The sequence below is a fragment of the Ranitomeya imitator genome, chromosome 1 (genome assembly GCF_032444005.1).
Source record: "Ranitomeya imitator isolate aRanImi1 chromosome 1, aRanImi1.pri, whole genome shotgun sequence".
Taxonomy (NCBI): domain Eukaryota; kingdom Metazoa; phylum Chordata; class Amphibia; order Anura; family Dendrobatidae; genus Ranitomeya; species Ranitomeya imitator.
In genome coordinates, this window is record NC_091282.1 from 149,965,184 (window position 1) to 149,986,343 (window position 21,160).

The 21,160-nt window shown below is 41.7% G+C and overlaps 1 protein-coding gene across 1 annotated transcript in view; it reads left to right on the forward strand.

Annotated features, from left to right (window-relative positions):
• ADGRV1 (adhesion G protein-coupled receptor V1) overlaps positions 1-21,160 on the forward strand; it is a 753,646-nt gene that overhangs the window by 145,770 nt on the left and 586,716 nt on the right. The window contains exons 18-29 of the mRNA XM_069745343.1: positions 82-208; positions 2,320-2,537; positions 3,281-4,024; positions 6,206-6,579; positions 6,664-6,840; positions 7,836-8,016; positions 8,370-8,572; positions 8,663-8,792; positions 11,019-11,099; positions 12,706-12,845; positions 16,830-17,439; positions 19,278-19,493. Of these exons, the coding sequence (XP_069601444.1) occupies positions 82-208; positions 2,320-2,537; positions 3,281-4,024; positions 6,206-6,579; positions 6,664-6,840; positions 7,836-8,016; positions 8,370-8,572; positions 8,663-8,792; positions 11,019-11,099; positions 12,706-12,845; positions 16,830-17,439; positions 19,278-19,493 (3,201 nt within the window). The remainder of the gene's footprint in view (positions 1-81; positions 209-2,319; positions 2,538-3,280; positions 4,025-6,205; positions 6,580-6,663; positions 6,841-7,835; positions 8,017-8,369; positions 8,573-8,662; positions 8,793-11,018; positions 11,100-12,705; positions 12,846-16,829; positions 17,440-19,277; positions 19,494-21,160) is intronic.

A 21,160-nucleotide genomic window follows, 5' to 3' on the forward strand; every position in this document is an offset into this window, starting at 1 on the left:
ACTTTTAAACTAGTGTCCTCATAGTGGAGTTTTTTTCTTTAAACATCATACATTTTATAGAAATATTTACTTGTTATGTAGGAGACACAGTGGTGAGTGGAAATGGAAATGCTACAATAATCATCAAGGCTAATGACGACCCGAACGGAATATTCTACATTGAACCCATCGATAAAACTGTAGAAGAAGGTGGAAGGAATCAATTCAAGTGAGTCCATGGATTTGATTATATCATGTTTAATTAAAATAAATAAGCCATACATGGAACTTAGTTTTAAAGATAATCTACACCAAATATTGACTAATAATAATAATAATACTAATAATAAAACTTTTGAATATATTGCATGCCTTAACTGGTTATCTGCATTACAGCCTACTTTATGGCATGTTCACATGTGAATGATTTCTTTCAGAATTGTAAGCATATGTCCCAGACTTAGTAGATGGGTTGCAAGAATCAATACAACTGCAGCAGAAACAACCTCACTCACATGCATGAGATCAGTTTTCAGTACCAAAAATTCTACCGTGCAACCTACAGTACATTAATAATCCAAAATTACACACACAGTTCTGCTGCTCCTAATTGAAACAATTGACAAATATACCGTAAGGCTATTGTTACGTGTTACGGAACCACTCAGCACCCAGAATATGTTGTGCAGTTATATGTATGTATAATAGGTTCCATGTGAGATGCATGTCCCTAATGCATCAGCCCACAGCCTGCGCCCCTGGGCAGAGGGGACACGATATTCCTTTGTCCGCTGTTGTGAATTTTGTTGTCAAGCTCCCTCCTGTCGTCATGAATGGTACTTCAGCTGGTTCTGTCCATGGGCTTCCTCTGGTGGTGGTGAGTGGGGCTGCGGCTTCTGAGGTTCCTTCCACAGGTGACGAGGTTAATTCGTTAGCTGGCTGCTCTATTTAACTCCACTTAGATCATTGCTCCATGCCACCTGTCAATGTTCCAGTATTGGTCTAGTTCACTCCTGGATTGTTCTTGTGACCTGTCTTCCCAGCAGAAGCTAAGTTCCTGCTTGTTTTTCTCTGGTTTGCTATTTCTCTGTCCAGCTTGCTATTTTGATTGTTATCTTGCTTGCTGGAAGCTCTGGGACGCAGAGGGAGCGCCTCCGCACCGTGAGTCGGTGCGGAGGGTCTTTTTGCGCCCTCTGCGTGGTCTTTTTGTAGTTTTTTGTGCTGACCGCAAAGCTACCTTTCCTATCCTCTGTCTGTTCAGTAAGTCGGGCCTCACTTTGCTAAATCTATTTCATCTCTGTGTTTGTAATTTCCATCTTTACTCACAGTCGTTATATGTAGGGGGCTGCCTTTTCCTTTGGGGAATTTCTCTGAGGCAAGGTAGGCTTTATTTTTCTATCTTTAGGGCTAGCTAGTTCCTTAGGCTGTGACGAGGCGCCTAGGGAGCATCAGGAGCGCTCCACGGCTATTTCTAGTGTGTGTGATAGGTTTAGGGATTGCGGTCAGCAGAGTTCCCACGTCTCAGAGCTCGTCCTATATTATCAGTAACTATCAGGTCATTCCGTGTGCTCTTAACCACCAGGTCCATTATAGTCCTGACCACCAGGTCATAACAGTTCGCCCCCCACCTTTGTAATTCCCACAGTAAATATCGGCAGGCTCCGGCCACCTGCGGCTATTGTAATGTATGTCTGGCCTGCCGCTTTTCTATTGGCCTGCCCTCTATATCTGTGTGATATATTCTGTGTCCTGTGAGTAAAGTGTTGTCAGACTGGAAATACGTGGAGAAGCACTGATCATTTATATGCGCCCATGTAACTAAGCAATTCCAGCCAGTGTCCTTCATTCAGACTCCAGCCAAAGCAGAGTGGACCTCTTGAAACACGAGGTGGTACTGAAAGAGGTACCCCAGCTTGGTAGACCCCGTTACAGCTATGTTCACACGTTGTGTTTTGCAGCATTTCTTTTGTGCAGCTAAAGCCTGCTCTTTGGCCGTCAAAAAGCTTTTGCAGCTTTTTTTTAGTGTGCATTTTTTCAGCATTTTTGCTGATTTTTTTTTTTTACAGAAAAATGCAACATATGAACACAGCCTTAACCTAATTTGACAGTGCTTGGTGTAAATACTACACTTCCGAAAATGAACATAACCATAATGTTAGGAATTACATGACTTTGCTGCCCAGGATGTTACTTTCTAAGAATATTATGCTTGCAATGTTTGCGATTAGATGAATGATTGCATGCTTTTGTATCACCAATATATCTGCATTGATACATACTGTTTATTGCATTATTGTTATTATTTATGTTACATCCCATTAAAATGTATTATCTTTACAGGGTGCTGAGAGACCGAGGACATTTTGGCAATGTTTTCCTGCACTGGCAGATAATGCAGAATGGATCGGTTTTACAGCCAGGCCAGGAATTTGAAGAAACATGGGGCATTCTTTGGTTTAATGACAAAGACGCTTTTAAATATATTACCCTCCATGCTGTTTCTGATCAAATTCCAGAGTTTAACGAGTTCTACGTTTTAAATCTGATGAATATTTCTGGTGCGTATCTTTATTTTGTGTGCAACACCTTCAGAATAAGAAGAATTTAAACAAATTGTTATTTGCTATATACTGTAAAACGAAAAAATAATAATATAATTAAGAATGGTACCAAATAAATATAGACTGCAAAAGGAAATTTTTAAGGAGGTTGTGTGATGCCTGTCTCTTCTACCCGACCTTATATTGGGCGTGGAGAGAGGCCGTTGTAAGTGAACAAGGCATATACTGACCCAACTATCTGATGCCCAGCTTGGTCTATATACAGAGCATTTACTGTCTGACATGGAGACATGGAGATGTAAAAAATGGTTGTCGGCTTTGGACAGTTTCTACTTGTTAGACCTCTTTGACATGTCCGTATAATACCGGTACCAGTATCATCAGGGTTCTTCTGTTTTTTTTTCCGGTATAGCTTAAGAAAAATCAATTACAAAGCTTCTCCTATACTTTGCAATGTTAAACATGCCATACGTGTGCTGTGCGTCTTTTCCAAGGACTCATAGACTTGTATTGGCCCTTGTCATTGGTGCTGCTGTTAAAAAACGGACATATCTCCTTGTGGTATTCATGAAAAAAAAAATCAGATGCCTCACGTACTGGAGACACGTAGATGTAAATCATTCTCTATTAGCTCCAAATTCCCTTTAGGGTCTATAAAACTGGTTTTCCTAAACTGGAAAACCCCTTTAACCCCATTGTTCAGTTGTTGATAATTCTTTTGTTAATTATTATACTTGTAGGTGGATTTCCAGGGCCCGGTGGTCAGCTGGCAAAAACAAATCTAAATGTTACCGTGCTGATTCCTTTCAATGATGACCCATTTGGAGTATTTGTAATTGGTCCAGAGACACAGAATCAGGTAGTGGCTGAAGATGTCTTGTCAGTAGATGACATCAGATATGTGACCAACATTTCTATTTGGAGACGTCAGGGAACATTTGGAGATGTGCGCGTTGGATGGGAAATTTATTCCACAGGATTCAAAACCGGCCTTCCTCCTATGGTGGACCTGTTGCTTATTGCTGAGTTACCCTCTTATGTGGAGCTGCAGCCACATATGCGCCGGCACCACAGCGGAACAGACGCCTTATTCTTCAGCGGCAGTGAAGGTGCATTTGGAGTGATTGAGTCACAGTATTATCATAGCTTAAATACTACTCTGACCAACTTTACTTTCTCGGCGTGGACCATACCACAGATAAACACTAATGGGTTTGTCATTTCAAAGGAAAGTGATAATGGAACAATGTATTATGGTGTGAAAGTTGAAACAAATGACTCGTATATCATGGTCCTCCTATACTATGTAACCTTCGGATCTAACACTACTTTTCTGGCTAAAGCCGGAGTCTCGAAATTCATGGAACAAAATGCATGGACCCATATACTGATTACATTAGATGATGGATTTATAGAGTTTTATATTGATGGAAACCTTGTCCCTGGAGGAGTAAAAAGTCTGAAAGGAGAAGCCATAATTAACGGTACGTTAACCATTAATTTCTACTTTGCATAAATAAATGTCAGATTGTAAATATCTTAATCGTTCATTCTAAAATGCTCTAAGGTCAGCTTTTGTGAAAAATGAAAAAGACGCAATGTGCATCATGTCTGATGGAAGAGAAATATTGCCCAATTTGCCCAATCTTTGCCCAATATTTATATTTGCCCAATATTGTCCAATCCACATGAATCTGAGGCATCCAGTTACAATTTAGCACAGATTTTCTAGCGAACTAGCTGCTGTTGAAATAAAATAAAAAAGCCCTCTATATTCACTTCCTCTGGTGCCCTTGCTGCAACACTTCTCTGGGCGTCTTCTAACCTCTGTGCATCTGGCCTCCAGCAATGAAATATCACATGTGACCGCTGAAGCCAGTGATTGATTGCATCAGTCAAATGTGATGACACATCATTGCTAGAGGCCAAAGTGAAGTGTTTTTTTGAGGAGATTGGCATTCCATCACTAAAGCCATCCCTAAAAGCTGAGATTTGCTGCAGCAGAGGGGAACAAAGAGACTTATTCCTAACTGTGAAGGGCGCAACCTTCTGTAAGAGGCATAGAGATAACCACCTGTGAGGGGCCAGGACTCGCCCTACCAGAGGAGTCGGTGAAGAGGAGTGCCACACCAGAGACAAATCAGAAGCTGAATTCTGTGTTTGAGAGACTGAGCCAGGATACCTAAAAAGGGAAGACCTGAAGTTAGTGCAAAGTGACAAACAAGCTACTGCAGGAGATTACTGCCAAAAAAGGTGACCATTGAGAGCCCTACTGGGAAAGTCTATGCTGCTCTTCTGAAATAGGGGTACAGGGACTGTCAGGGAGTGATAGATTTGGTGACATGGAAGTGCCACAAATTGTCATGATTGTAAACAACTAAATCTTTTCAAGTCAAACTGTTGTCTCATGTAACACTGTTAGGCCGGTGTCACACTTGCAAGTGCAATGCGAGAAAATTGCATGAGTCTCTCGCCTCAACACCCGGCACTGCCGCCGGCACTCAGGACCGGAGTGTGCACCTGCATGTATTTCTATGTAGGTCCCGAGTGCCTGCAGCAGTGCCAGGTATTGAGGCGAGTTTCTCGCATTGCAGTTGCAAGTGTGACACTTGCCTTAAAGCTATTTGCCTCGCAATGATTAAAATTACTTACCTGACTACTGTATACACATTCAATCTTCCATCACCCCTGAATTAAAAGCCCCTCTACCATCAAAAGCCGCAACATCGTACAGTATATTACATTTAAGTGGCATACTGTTATGAAAGGCAATTCAGTACTACAATGGACATAGCGGGCAGAGCACATATAGTAATCTGACAATAACCCAAAATCATAGATCGAGCTCTGAGACGTGGGAACTCTGCAGACCGCAATCCCTAATCCTCTCCAAACAACACTAGAGGCAGCCGTGGATTGCGCCTAACTCTGCCTATGCAACTCGGCACAGCCTGAGAAACTAACTAGCCTGAAGATAGAAAATAAGCCTACCTTGCCTCAGAGAAATACCCCAAAGGAAAAGGCAGCCCCCCACATATAATGACTGTGAGTTAAGATGAAAAGACAAACGTAGAGATGAAATAGATTCAGCAAAGTGAGGCCCGACTTTCTTAACAGATCGAGGATAGAAAAGGTAATTTTGCGGTCTACACAAAACCCTAAAGAAAACCACGCAAAGGGGGCAAAAAGACCCTCCGTACCGAACTAACGGCACGGAGGTACACCCTTTGCGTCCCAGAGCTTCCAGCAACAAAATAGACAAGCTGGACAGAAAAAATAGCAAACAAATAGCAAAGAAGAACTTAGCTATGCAGAGCAGCAGGCCACAGGAATGATCCAGGGAAAGGCAAGTCCAACACTGGAACATTGACAGGAAGCCAGGATCAAAGCATTAGGTGGAGTTAAGTAGAGAAGCACCTAACGACCTCACCAGATCACCTGAGGGAGGAAACTCAGAAGCTGCAGTACCACTTCCCTCCACCAACAGAAGCTCACAGAGAGAATCAGCCGAAGTACCACTTTTGACCACAGGAGGGAGCTCTGCCACAGAATTCACAACAGCATACTATCTGTCATCTCATTAATAAAGGGGTTCCACCTCACAACAACAATAACAAAACAAAACCAACCCGTTTATAGATCAATGTATCTGTTTTATTTTTTAGATCCAGGAACCCTGCGGGTTGGTGCAGGAGCAAATGGAGGCAGCAGGTACACTGGCTTTCTCCAAGATGTGAGAATATACGAACAAAGACTTTCTCGAGAAGAGATTACTGAACTTCATTCCACTCCAGCCAAAAGCGACCTGCACCCAATTTCTGGCTATTTAGAATACAGACAAGGAGAAATACACAAGTCGTTTGTTGTATCTGCCAGGGATGACAATGAGGAAGAAGGAGAAGAACTCTTCATGCTAAAGCTAGTATCTGTGTTTGGTGGAGCAAGGATCCCAAAGGAAAACACAACAGCCTTAATAAGCATCCTGAAAAGTGATAATGCCAATGGCTTGTTTGGCTTTACTGGACCATGTATTCCCCAGGTAAGAAGAGAAAGACAAACATGAAATACAATGCCTTATTCATAATAGCAAAAGTGATAAATGTTGGATTTCTTGTGTTTTTAGTCTTCAGAAGAAGGAGCTATCATCTCATGTGTGGTGGAACGCACACGAGGAGCACTAGACACGGTGTATCTCTTCTACAACATTCGTCAGACTGACCCTGGAGCCAGTGATGAGCCAGTAGTCGATTTTACTGCAAGTAGTGGCAATATCACCTTCCTACCATCTCAGAGATCAAAGGTAACAGAATATACTGTGCATATATACTGTATTTCTACACATTAGACGTTTAATTATTTCAGGTACTTAGCTCTTTATGGCACCTTTGCTGTAAGCAGGTGACCAGTTGAGCAGTGTTTCTTACACCCTTTCCTTTTTAAAGATTTTTTTTATTTTTAACAATAAGGGTCCAAGTGATGGGTATAAGAGCACACATTTACAGTCATGGTAGCATGAAAGTAAATTAGCTCTTCTTTACGACGCTCCCATGTTATAGTACATAAACCTGATAAGTACAATGCTTTGGGGAAACAAATAACACATAAATTGAGCACCTATAAGAAAAGAGCACTAAATAAAAAAAAAAATAAGTAAATTTAAGAATTCATGAGTGAAAGAAGAAATGATTAAAACAGGACTGAGAGTGACTGCGAGCGCCATCTTGCAGACACAACGCCTCCCATCTGTCATAATGAATCAGCTACTACTCTGATGCCCCATAATCTCATATATTTCCTTCAGGCTACACAGACACTATGCCGGGTGAGTTCAAAGATGCCAAGTGTGCCCCTGAGCTCTTCCAGGCTGGAACATTCATTATATCTAATAGGCAGTAACATCTTTTCTGTTTCCTCTTTGGTATAAGGAAACAAATGTAAGCGCCTTGGCTTAGGAGACAGCCTTTTTTGAGTTTCTCTATTGATGCCCGCCAGCCTCTACTAAGTTAATTCCCAATAGATTCTTCATCTGGGATACTAATGCAGATATGTCAGGGGTTCCCCTCACTAACCATTGGCAGAGATGAGATGGCAGAGTGATACTTCTAGGGAAAACATGAATAATCTGTGGCATTGGCCAGGGATTTGACTCTTCAGATGGCCATGCATGATAAAAAAGCATGGCCTGCGGGGCCACTGGTAGCCCACCTTTCCACAATATTGTGTATACAGTACATTTTATTTTCTGACCCTGTATTAGTAGAGGATTATTATTCATTTGTAATTTATTTGTAATAGGTGTTAAATCTGGATGTTCTGGATGATGATATCCCAGAACTTATGGAACATTTCCAAGTAACTCTGACACATGCCATATCTGCTGATGGGAAAGCCGGGTCCACTCCCACCAGTGGAGCCAGTATAGACCCTAATATGAAATCAGAAGATATTACAATTAATGCAAGTGATCACCCTTATGGTAAGTGAGAATTGTGATATAATTGGTGTACTGTTCTGTTTAAAGGGGTTGTTAACCGGTGGAAAACTCCTGCTCAATCACTTGAGAATAAAAATAATCTACACTTACCTCCCTCAGTTGCAACGTTCTACCAATGACCGCTCTGCTTTTCCTGGCTGGCCATGGGATATTGTTGTGCAACGTGACCGCTGCAGCCAATCAGCAGCCGCTGTGAACAGCCACTGCAGGAGGCGAGTGTAGATTGTTTTCGTTCTCTATGGGGCATTTAAGTGATTAAGCAGGCATTGTGTGGGTATGGACAACCCCTTTGATGGTTACAATGTATACATGTTGATAATATATGTTTTCTGCAGGACTACTTCAGTTCTCTGTGGAGCCTCCTCCAAAACCAGGTGATAACATGACTATTCCTGCAAAATCTGTTCCTACAATAAAAATAAAAGAAGAAATTGGACAAGTTAAGCTGCTTGTGGTTCGGGCCCAAGGACTCTTGGGACGTATAAGAGTTGAATATAGGACTTCTCCAATGACTGCTCTCAGTCCACAGGACTATCAGGTGACCAGTTGAGAAGGACATATACTGCATGCCTGGTCCAGGGTGGGGTAACAAGCTCATACATATTTTTACTATTTTTCGTCCCTAAAGGAAACAGCAGATTTTTTGGAATTCCAGCCCGGAGAGCGATATAAATTCATTTATGTTAACATCATTGATAATTCTGTACCTGAGCTGGCCAAATCCTTTAAAGTTGAACTTTGGAATGCTGACGGAAGTGGTAAGTGTGATAAACCCTACCATGTTCACTTGTCTGATACAGTGACACCTAGGCCCTACTTGATCAATATTGGAATTTTGTACACCAGTCTTGATTAAGGGGAATATGTCATCAGGTTTTTGCTATGTTATCTGAAGATAGCATGATGTAGGGGTTAAAACACAGATTTCAGCAATGTCTCTCTTATCACTCTTTGTGGTTTTGCTTACTTGCATTGATTGTTTTAGCACCAAGAGCTTATCATTGCTATGTCACAGTAGCACCATCATAGAAGTCCGACACACCCCCTTCCTGTGATAAGCATCTCACTTTCTATTGACACTGTATAAAGAGAGCCTGGAGGGGGCGGGGACAGCTTCCTCAGCTCTGCTGCATTGCTAAATCTTAAAACTCTGATTGTGTCAGAATGGCTGCACCCATTAATCTGAGTGATACATGGTTGTATTCAGGTTCTCTTTGCTTACATCAGGCTGTTCTCAGATTGGGTAGCAACAACCTGCTGACAGATTCCCTTTAAGTGTGCGCTGGAGTAAGCAGAGCCAAATTCGGCTGCCATGCTCCACTGCAAAAATGTACTAAATTACCTTTGTAGCTTATGAATTTGTCAGCCATGTTTGGCCATGTACACTCCACCCCCCGTTAAATTCCAAACACTTTTAAAAAGTGCCCAGGACTGGTGTGAAAACTAGAAATAGCGTAAATATTCTGTGACATTCCAATTTTGCCCTTAAATTCTTGCGAAAACTGATAAATCTGAGTTTATTTTCATTTTCTCACTTAATCACCAGAGGTGATCTACTAGTCTCACAGGACTCTGGTCACATCGGTATTCCACAGCTGCTGAATGGGATCCCTGAGAACGTCCTCATACCTCCCAAAAGCCCAGGCTCCTCCTTTGATTATCCAACCTTGTACAATGTCATATGCACATCACACCACAGTGATGACATTGTGCCAGGCTTCCTAATCAAAAGAGGGGCCAGGGATGCCGTGAGGTAGGGGCAGTTCTCAGGGCCCCGTCTGTTGACCGCAGATTACTGATGTGGGGGCTGGACAAGGGTCCTGGGAGTTAATTTGCTCATCTCTATTAATCACATTTCTAGATTTGGTGCATTTTGTTTGTGCATGACAAGGTCCTCGCCCAAGTTATTTCCATTTTCCTAAGTTTTACAGTTGATCTTAATAGAGAATTTCCTGCCATCTTCTTTGTTATATCTCCCAAGCAGAATAAGTGTCTCCATGGTAACAGACAACAAACTTTGTGTAGTCTGATATCGGTCTGAGATTTTAGGAATACAGTCTACAGAACTTATATAGTGTTTGTTACCATGGAGATGCGTAGTCTTCATAGTAGCTATACAAACCAAGTGATTGGAAAATTAAGACATATTGCAAAGTTCTTGTACTTGGCTATCTCCGTCAGTCCAAGACTCATGAAATGTTGACAAAAATCCCCCTCTTGTGATTAGTGGTGGTCCCAGTAGATGGAACCCAAGTGATCATACGTTTTTCACCTTTACCCAGTATAGCTGATGCATTTTGTAAGAGTATTCTACAGTAACCTTGCGCTTATTCTACTGTTGAAATCTATCACTTCAAGAGTAATTCATTTTTTTTAAATAATTTTGTCCAGCCCCGAAGGTTATGAAATATTGAAAATCACATTATTTGGGGATTTTTATTCATTCCTGTAAAACATTGCAGTGGTTTCCAACCTCCTGCTTTTCCCCAGTCTATTCACCAGCCTATAGCTGGGTTGTTATCATTTGAAGTACAGATGATGGCAGTGAAACAGTCAGCTCCGCAGCGGCGTCTCACTATCGCTGGGGATAAGCTGCTGCTGGAGATTATATGGTAAGGACAACACTCAGAAAAGGGCACAGGTGTTGACCCATCACTGCCATCATCTGTACTCTAAATGATTAGGGTCTGATATCATTGTAGCTGATGCAGGGATCTAGACTGGGGAGAAGCCAGGGTTTGGAAGCCACTTACACGGAATTTGTTTTTACAGGAATGGAAACAAATCCCCTAATAAAGTGATTTGCAATGTTTCATAACTTTCCATGATGGACAAAATTGTTAAAAAAAAATGAAACTTTAGTTATTCTTTAAAGGAAATCTTTTTCCACTGCTGTACTTGTCAGTAATTGTGCTCTCAGTCTCCTGTCTATCTCTTTTATGTGTATATATGTATACGTGTCTTCTGTGTGTCTCTTCCTGAAGTGGCTGAACTCTTTAGGGACGATGCCTTTGCTAGTGGTGATGGTGACATGGAACTGTTCCTTCCAGCCGTCCACCAGAGGGGTAAGCACTTCGCTCTCTCGCCTTCCTCTCTATGTAATGTCATGGCGTAGCTTTATCCAGAAGTACACATTAGTAAGTCACATCACTTACACATTTCAGGGACAGTTTTTCTGCTTTGTTTTTTTTTTTTTATCTCCCTTTGGATCACAGTGCGAGTTCTTGCTGTTCGAGGAAGTTTTGTAATTATACAGCTAGACACGACATAAAACTCATCTTGTACAGATCTGCATTGCTTGGACTGAATAGACCTTAAGGTACCTTCACACTAAACGACGCTGCAGCGATATAGACAACGATCCGACCAAAACGCGATCGCTAGAGCGTCGCTGTTTAGGTCGCTGTAGAGATGTCAAACACACCAACTTTCGAACGATGCAGGAGCGATACCATGACGTAACAGCGACATGATTAGTGATTAACAGCAAATCTTATTAGAGTATGTACCTTTTGCAGAGTGATATCCATTCATACAATTGCAGAGTGTCAGTTTTGGAGAAACCAGTGTTATAGCCTCTTAACGGAGGCCTCCAGGAATAAAGAAGGCTCTTATTGTGGGAAATAACGCCAGATTTTGGTCGATCTTAAAGGGTCATTCCCATCTTTAGAAGTTATCACCTGAAAGTCCAACTGCTGGTATCCCAGCTGATCTAAAGGACATGGCACTGAATTGTCCCATCTGAATGGTGCGGTGGCTACGGCTCCGTTCATTCATTGTGGGACTGCCAGAAAAAGTTGAGCTCGGCTATCTGTAGCAGACTCATAGAGAATGAATGGAGCAGTGCTGCTCATCTCCGGCCACTTTTCCTTTCATATGAGGCATTTGAAGAGCCCCGTTTCTGGGATCAGTAAGGGACCCAGCAGTGTTCGGACCCCTTAGATCAACACTTATTCCATGGATAAGTGAGGCTTTTGGTGACATTTATTTAGTTAATGTAGTCATAAATCCAATTGCAATTTTTTCATAAAGTTGTAAATGTCTTTAAAAAAAAAAACAAAAAAAACCCCTGATTTTTTTGTCTTTCTTTTTCCTAAAATGAAATAACTACCTTGTATATTGTTATTCATACTGCTAGTTTTATTATCTCATCTATTTAGGCCTCTTTCACACTTCCGTGCGATGTATTATGACGGATGGCCTTCCATTTCATCCGTTGACGGATCCGTCGTAGGACATTGTTCTTCGACAGGAGACAACGGACCGAGGAACGTTTTTTATGTACGTTGAAAAAAAAGTCGGCCAGCGACAGGATCACTGTCCGTCAGAAGATGGAATCAAGTGATGGATTCCGTTTTTTGAGACAGAGCATATCTGGAAGAATTTCTATTCCCTTAATTTAACCCATTATTCCATTCAGGGAAAAAATATTCTCTCTCTTCTCTCTCTCTCTCTCTAGAATTCTGTTTCCTTAAATTCTGGCTGCAGCTGCTTTAACGGATCCGTAAAAAAAAAACGGATCCAGTGCATCAGTTTTTTACAGGATCTGTCTTTTCAACACTTTGACGGATTGTGACTGATTCTTAAAATTGAGTGTGTGAAAGAGGCCTAATTAGAAGACTCATTTTTGCTGTATAATTCTGACTGTTTTGTTGGTTGCCACTTGAACAGCTAGTCTGGGTATCGCCTCCCACATCATTGTGACCATTGAAGACTCTGATGATGCTCATGGTGTCTTTGAATTCAGACGTGATTCTTTGTTCCTGAACACAACTGAGCCAAAATCTGGATACAGTGCTGTTTCATTTCAGGCGAGTGCAAACTGTCCAGTCCTACATGCGTTATCCGATTATCTCACTAAAATCATTGTTCGCCTATCCACAGAATAAGTGTCTCATTGCTGAGGGCCACATCTTGTCAGATCACACAGTGTCCCGAGCCTTCTCCTCCCTGCCACTCTATTCAATATCTATGGGACTGAGCGATATAGCCAACGCTCCGCCAGGCTGCTTCTGTCAGCCATATGATAAATATTCAAAGGGGAGGAATGGGAGGCTCGAATGCCCTGTTCTAGTAATTAATGGTGGATCCACCGCTGCGGCATGGCCCCCGGCGATTAGACATTTATGTCCTATTTTGTGGATAGGTGGTAATCATCATTAGCTTTTGGTGGTTTTATCCTTCAACTTTGTCCTGTTTAATGTTTTTTTCAATTTTACGGGTAACATTACAAATGGCATAAAAAGCAATAAATCTGTCTCTAAAATGTCATTTACATTTCATCCTCTGGAGGGCGGTACAGAGTTACTCTCTTTTCTAAAGGGTCTGTCCACTCATTGGACAACCCTCGTCTGTAGTACTGAATTTCACAGTGTAAAATAAAAATAACAGATTTTCACCTCCTGTATTGGCGCCTCTACAGCCATGTCGGCGCTTGGTCTCCTGTCCACATGCCTCCTTACTGTATTTAAGGCTTTTGGAAAACAGTTTGCCGAATTGTAATGTATTGTTGAGTGACACAATTCATCTCTTAGCCCCTTACTGATATCTATCTATATAATCATCTAAGGGTCACTTCCATCTGTTTGTCTGTCATGGAAATCCTGCATTGCTGATTGGTCGCGGCCAGGACATAGTCCAGCCGCGAATTCGCCCTTCCCTACTCCCCTCCAGTCAGTGCCCCTCTCTACTGCCCTCCAGTCTGTGCCCCCTCCATACTCCCCTCCAGTCAGTGCCTACATAGCAGTTTAGCAGTCCGTTAAACGGACTGCGTTACACTGCGGCATAACACGGTGTAACGCAGTCCGTTAACGTTGCTATTAACCCTGTGTGACCAATTTTTTACTATTGATGCTGCCTATGCAGCATCAATAGTAAAAAGATCTAATGTTAAAAATAATTCAAAAAAATAAAAAAGCATTATATTCTCACCTTCCGGCGCCTTTCTGGCTCCTCGCAACGCTCGGGTCCCAAGAATCCATTGCGGCAATAACCGGAGATGACGTAGCGGTCTCGCGAGACTGCTACATCATCACGTGTTATTGACGCAATGCATTCTTGGGACCGGAGCGTGGCAAGGAGCATCGCTAAACGCCTGGCTTGGATCCGGGGGCCGCCGGAAGGTGAGCATATAGCTAATTTTTATTTTAATTATTTTTTTAATAGAGATATGGTGCCCACATTGCTATATACTATGTGGGCTGTGTTATATACTGCGTGGGCTGTGTTAGATACTGCGTGAGCTGTGTTATATACTATGTGGGCTGTGTTAGATACTATGTGTGCTGTGTCATATACTGCATGGGCTGTGTTATATACTGCGTGGCCTGTGTTATATACTACGTCTCTGTGCTATATACTACGTGGCTGTGTTATATACTACGCGGGCTGTGTTATATACTTCGTGGGCTGTGTTAAAGTATATACTACGTGGGCTGTGTTATATACTACGTGTGCTGTGTTATATACTGCATGGGCAGTGTTATATACTGCGTGGCCTGTGTTATATACTACGTCTCTGTGCTATATACTACGTGGCTGTGCTATATACTACGTGGGCTGTGTTATATACTACGTGGGCTGTGTTATATACTACATGGGCTGTGTTATATACTACGTGGGCTGTGTTATATACTGCGTGGGCTGTGTTATATACTGCGTGGGCTGTGTTATATACTGAGTGGGCTGTGCTATACACTACTATACATATTCTAGAATACCCAATGCGTTAGAATCGGGCCACCATCTAGTCTAGCATATAATTGTCTAATTCTGTCTGTTTGTCTGTAATGGAAATCCCGTGTCGCTGATTGGTCACGCCAGCCGCCAATGACCAATCAGTGACAGGCGCAGTCCGGCCGTAGTTCAGTTACGTTTACTGAACAAGTTCTGTTAGTCACAGCATGACGTAGTTCAGTCACATTTACTGAACAAGCTCTGTCGGTCACAGTGCCACGTAGTTCAGTCACGTTTACTGAACAAGTTCTGTCAGTCACAGTGCCACGTAGTTCAGTCACGTTTACTGAACAAATTCTGTCAGTCACAGTGCCACGTAGTTCAGTCACGTTTACTGAACAAGTTCTGTCAGTCACAGTGCCACGTAGTTCAGTAACGTTTACTGAACACGTTCTGTCAGTCACAGTGCCACATAGTTCAGTCACGTTTACTGAACAAGTTCTGTCGGTCACAGTGCCACGTAGTTCAGTCACGTTTACTGAACAAGTTCTGTCAGTCACAGTGCCACGTAGTTCAGTCACGTTTACTGAACAAGTTCTGTCAGTCACAGTGCCACGTAGTTCAGTCACGTTTACTGAACAAGTTCTGTCAGTCACAGTGCCACGTAGTTCAGTCACGTTTACTGAACAAGTTCAGTCAGTCACAGTGCCACGTAGTTCAGTCACATTTACTGAACACGTTCTGTCAGTCACAGTGCCACGTAGTTCAGTAACGTTTACTGAACATGTTCTGTCAGTCACAGTGCCACATAGTTCAGTCACGTTTACTGAACAAGTTCAGTCAGTCACAGTGCCATGTAGTTCAGTCACGTTTACTGAACAAGTTCTGTCAGTCACAGTGCCACGTAGTTCAGTCACGTTTACTGAACAAGTTCTGTCAGTCACAGTGCCACGTAGTTCAGTCACGTTTACTGAACACGTTCTGTCAGTCACAGTGCCACGTAGTTCAGTCACTTTCACTGAACACGTTCTATCAGTCAGAATATTCTAGAATACCCGATGCGTTAGAATTGGGCCACCATCTAGTATGTTATACTTGTACATGATATGTAATCTCCTTTTCAGCTGTCCCCGGTGCCAGCGGTGGCCTGATGTGATCAGTTTTTTGAGCTGCACAGCTCTGTCAGTTGTATAGTGGCCGCAGCCGGGTACTGCACATCCATTCCTATTCAAATGAAAATGGTGGATGAGCCATACCCCGTTGCGTCCACTATATAGTTGATGGAGCTGTCCTATTCCACTCCACTGCTGAACTCATCTGGATGCCGGTGGCACCAAGAGCAGCTGATTGACAGGGGTGCCAGATGTCGCACCCACACCGATCTGGCATTGATGAGCTATCCTAAGGATAGGCCATCACTATAAAAGTAGCAAACCACCCCTTTAAGCAATTTTTGCATAGACTTAATTAAACATGTCCTACCATTTTGCTGCTGCGGAGTAACTGGAAGACTTATATCCAACTGAGTTCTTTGCAATCATGTTACAAATCTGTCAGAAAAGAACCGAGGTTGTTCATATTAGATTTTATCTGAAGGTTGTGAATTTACATTTCATAGCTATAGGTCACTGATAAATTACACAACACTGCTCAGTTCTGATGTCCCTCTTTGCTCCTTGCCATCTTTCTCTCAGTATTAAAGATGTCAGCAAGGAAAAAGAGGCGTTTATACACATATCTCAAGAGTATGGGCAGGGAAGAAAGCATGTGTAGTCTCAGTGAGTGCAGAGAAAACAGGCTACAGATCAGGAAATAATTGCAGGATAGAAGCTGTGCTCATATATGAAGACAGCAGTGCTCTATATATATACAGACCTCACATCCAGACTGTGCTACTGGAGAGAAAGTTCCACAAGAGAAAAATGCGAAACTTGAAGCAAACTGCATATCATAGGGCCTAAAAATAAATGAAGGAATGAAGATTGCAGACTGATGCTTATTGCAAGTTTATTAACCAAAGGTAACCACTAACATATGTAAACATATTTTTTTTACATTTCTACAGTGTTAGTAGCCTTTAAAGACAACTAACTTTAACTATTTTTATCTTACTTTTATAGGTTTTGCGTCATCATGGCGCTTTGTCATTAGTGCATGTGTTCTGGAAAATAGATTATGACCCATTTGGAGATTTGGCTTTTACATCTGGCAATGTAACTTTTCAAATGGGGCAAATGGATGCAAATATAACTGTATTGGTGTCTCCTGATGATGTACCAGAATTGGATAAAGATTTTTCCATTATAATCACTCACGTTTCCACTGGAAGACTGGGGAATTTTACCAATGCATCACTTACTATTTTTGCTAATGATGACCCATATGGTCTTTTTATATTTTCTGAACTTAATCGACCCATAAAAGTTGAGGAAAAAAATCAAAATGTTTCTTTAACAATTAAACGATTAAGTGGACTGATGGGATCGGTCATGGTTACCTACCAAACGATGATGGATTCTGAAACACTTTCATTTTTCCCTACAAATATTGCAAGAGCCACTCGATGGAAAGACTACTGGCCCATCTACGGGAGTGTCCTCTTCACATCAAATATTAGTGAAGTCAACATCTTTCTCCCCATTTTGGATGACAATGATCCGGAGAGATCTGAGTCCCTTTTTGTTGAATTATTCAATGTTACATTGGTAGAAAAAGCGCAAAGTCATCCTGGTAAGCTATATTTCAATATACGGTTTGTTTTATATCTTTGCATATGCTGTATATTTTGCATTTTCCTTTATATAGTAGTATGGACTGTACAGTACTCAGAAGCCAAACTATTGTCATGGCTAAAAAAGTTTAAATATTTTAAATTAAAATAGTTAAATAAAAAGTGATTTAGAATGACAGAATTGAATGGGATTGACGCTGATGTTTTGGATAAATCAGATACAGTAATACTAAAAAAAAATTACAAATAATACAAACAAAAAATACCCAGTGCGGATTTATTTGTTTGTTTGTATGCTATAGCAAAGTAGTCACATTATTACATTTTGCCAGCAGGTGTTCGTCAATATCACTTTTTTTGCACCAAAATGCTGAATGTTCCTGACCAGTATAAGATGTCAAAATGACGATCTCTTCAGTACTCTGCAGCTATCGGCTAGAGTTGCACCTTTCAGACGTTCTTGTCCAAATGAGGGAGGATGTAGCATAAAGGATAGGGTGAATGCAAGAGGCAGCCTGTGAAATACATCATGACAACCAAAAATGGTGTGAGTGCATACTCTCTGGAATGACTGTGATGTTTCTGGATAAAAAGAGACCTCTCGTACTCCCTAAGTAGGTGTCACACTGTGACGGTCTTCAGTAAGCGAGAGGGGCATCAAACTGTCCCTGCAACTGGGACTCTAACTATCCCTGTCCGGGGGGTACTCTTGAAGGTAGAGATGCCTGGGTCTCTAGCCTTGCCATACTCCTGTTAAACCCTAATCTGTCCCATCCACCCTATGAGGCATGGGACAGAAAAGTGAGGTAAACAAGACACAAAACAAAACAGGGATAACAGAAAACTTCTATCATAGAAAAGCACAAACCAACAATAGGGAGGAGGATAGGGACAGGGAGGAATAAACTAAATGGGAAAAGGGACACACGTACAAAAGCAAACTACAGATCACTACTACAACAGCTGCACTCCAGCCACTTAGCTTTAGCACTTAGCACAGGAAGACAAATCTATCACCAGCAGGGACTAAACACCCAGAGCCAGTATATAAAGAGGTAGGAAATGATAAGTGGCTGCAGCTGAGAACAACCGGGCTGTATGGTCTCAGGCAGCATGGAAAGAGTCCTTAACCCTCTCAGCACTGAAGTAATGGCAATCTATTTAAAATAGGACATGAATCACACCATCACTCATATGACCTATCAGTATCCGCAAGAAGCTAATTACTCGACGTGACCATCTAACTCCTGGTCTTCCAGGTGGACATGACATTCTTGTGACAGTAGATAGCAAGCCTCCTAGGTGCTGTACCAGCCTCTGCAAGGTAGTGCTTCCCCAACACATCATTGTGATACTGAGACACTTCATCATCAGACACAGCTCCTGCTTTTAAACTCACATCCAAGAGGCAGGAACCAAGTTTGACCTTCCCGAAAGGGGATGTGCTTTCATAAATACTCAGCAGCTTGCAAGCATGCCTCTATCCATAGCCTCCTGAGAAAGAATTTAGAAAACTTGTCAAATGTGTCTCATAGGAGTTGTCTTTCTAGCAATTATCCATGTATAGCCCACTAACATACATCAGTTTTGTTATTTCATGTGTTGTTGGTATTGAAAACCTTTAATGTTGAGAGCATTTTGAAAACTTGCATTTGAGAAAATGGCAGGCTTGGTGTGATAGCGGTCCATTTTACTAATATTCCCGTAATTAGCCTGAAATTTGAGGTAGAATTAAGAGATTTGTATTTACCAAAATTGCTTATTTTGCTTTTTATGAGATGACCGATACTATAATCACTCTATCACTGTGTTTTTTCTTGCTCACTCTTTTCTTCAGTCTCTAGTTCTCCACGGCTGGGATCAAGGGCTGAGACAGTGGCTCATATCATTATAAATGCCAGTGACGATGCATTTGGTGTTCTCCAGCTGTCTACCACCTCTGTACGCATAGCAGAGAGTTATGTTGGGCCAATAATCAATGTCATTAGAACTGGTGGGATGTTTGGTGATGTCTCAGTAAAATTTAAAGCAGTGCCAATAACCGCTACAGCTGGTAAGTCCAACCTGATTCAGTTCTTCTGAGACTTTTTTTTTTTTTTGCAGTTTAAATGCACAAGTATTTTCAATTCTCAGTGTCTTTGAATATTTAGATGGAGCTGGCTGATCAAAAGAAGCTGTTCTTAATGCATTATTTTTGTTCCCAAAACTCCCAAACAGGTACGGATGTATCAGCAGCCAGCAGTGGCGACACACTAAGTTAATAGATGCATTATACCACAGCGCGTACGTTCTCATTCCCTTTTGTCATAGTACTGCATTACATCTGCCATAGCAGCTACTGCCTCTGTACTGTAACATTCAATGGTGAATGACTAAGGAGAGTTTGAGCCAGCCATAGTTGTCCGTAGTTCTTTTATACATAATTTTTTAATGAAGTGCAAATAAAATAATACCTTTTTACTTGTTTCTACAATATCTGATTTCAGCTTTTTGGAATATATTGAGTATCAAAAATATGAATAAACATCTAAATTCATAGCTTGGAGCAAACTCCCTCTCTCCGTTGCAGGTCGCATTAATTTAGTTAAGATGATATTGCTCCCCAAATTTAATTATTGTCTCCAACATAGTGCTGTGCCAATACCCAAATCTTTCTTTGCAAACTTAAACTCCCTGACCACGTCCTTTATATGGGGGAAGACTAGACCCAAACTCAAGCTATCTACTCTACAGAGACCGACAAGGGGGGGAGGGGCAGCCTTACCAGACTTTTATCTATATTATCTTGCCGGGCAGGCTAGGGCGATAAGCAAATGGATGCCTAGCAACTCCCTACCTAATTCAGAAAGCCATATAATCCATTCTGCCCGTATTGACTGTCCACTGGGTTTTTTGGAAATGGAGAAAGTCAGTGCTCCCCGTTTGCTGCCATTGCTTCGACAAGCGAGATTAATATGGAGACAAATTAAAAAAGTTATTAAATATACAGATATAATAGCCGAAATGCCACTGTGGTATAATAGTTATTTTCCAGAATTACTAAATCACCCGTCTACTGAGTTCTGGATCTCATGTGGTGTTCTCTCGGTAGGTAATTTGTATAACCAAGATGTTTTTGTGTCCTTTGAACAATTGCGGGATACCTGCAATATCCCAAGATCTCAATTCTTCCGTTATTTACAGCTGAGGTCAGCTTTCCAGTCACATATGCGAAATGCAGGTGCAGGTCGAGCAATTTCATCTTTACCCCTTATAGGCATTCTCAAATCACAGGGTCCTCAGGGGCTCATTTCCTCTTTATACACATACCTATTATCCGTGGGAGATGGGCTCACTATTAACACCTTAAAAAAGAAATGGGAGGGACTCCTTCCCGATACACTGGGAGAGGAGTGGGAAGATATTTTGGAATCTCCAATTAAAGTTTCTCCCTCAGTTAACAATAGGATGACCCAGCTATATATTACATATCAGACTTATCTGACTCCGACACGACTTTTTAAAATGGGCCGCCTTCAGACGTCAGACTGCTTACGGTGTCACGCACATGATGCGGATTTTACCCACATGATATGGCGGTGCCCGGTAATCCTTCATTATTGGAAAGAAGTCACGACATTGTTAACGTCTTTATTGTTAATCCCTGTCCCACTTGAACCATTGACTTGCCTATTTGGGGTGTGGGATACAGAGACCTGGGATCACCATACTGGGATCTTC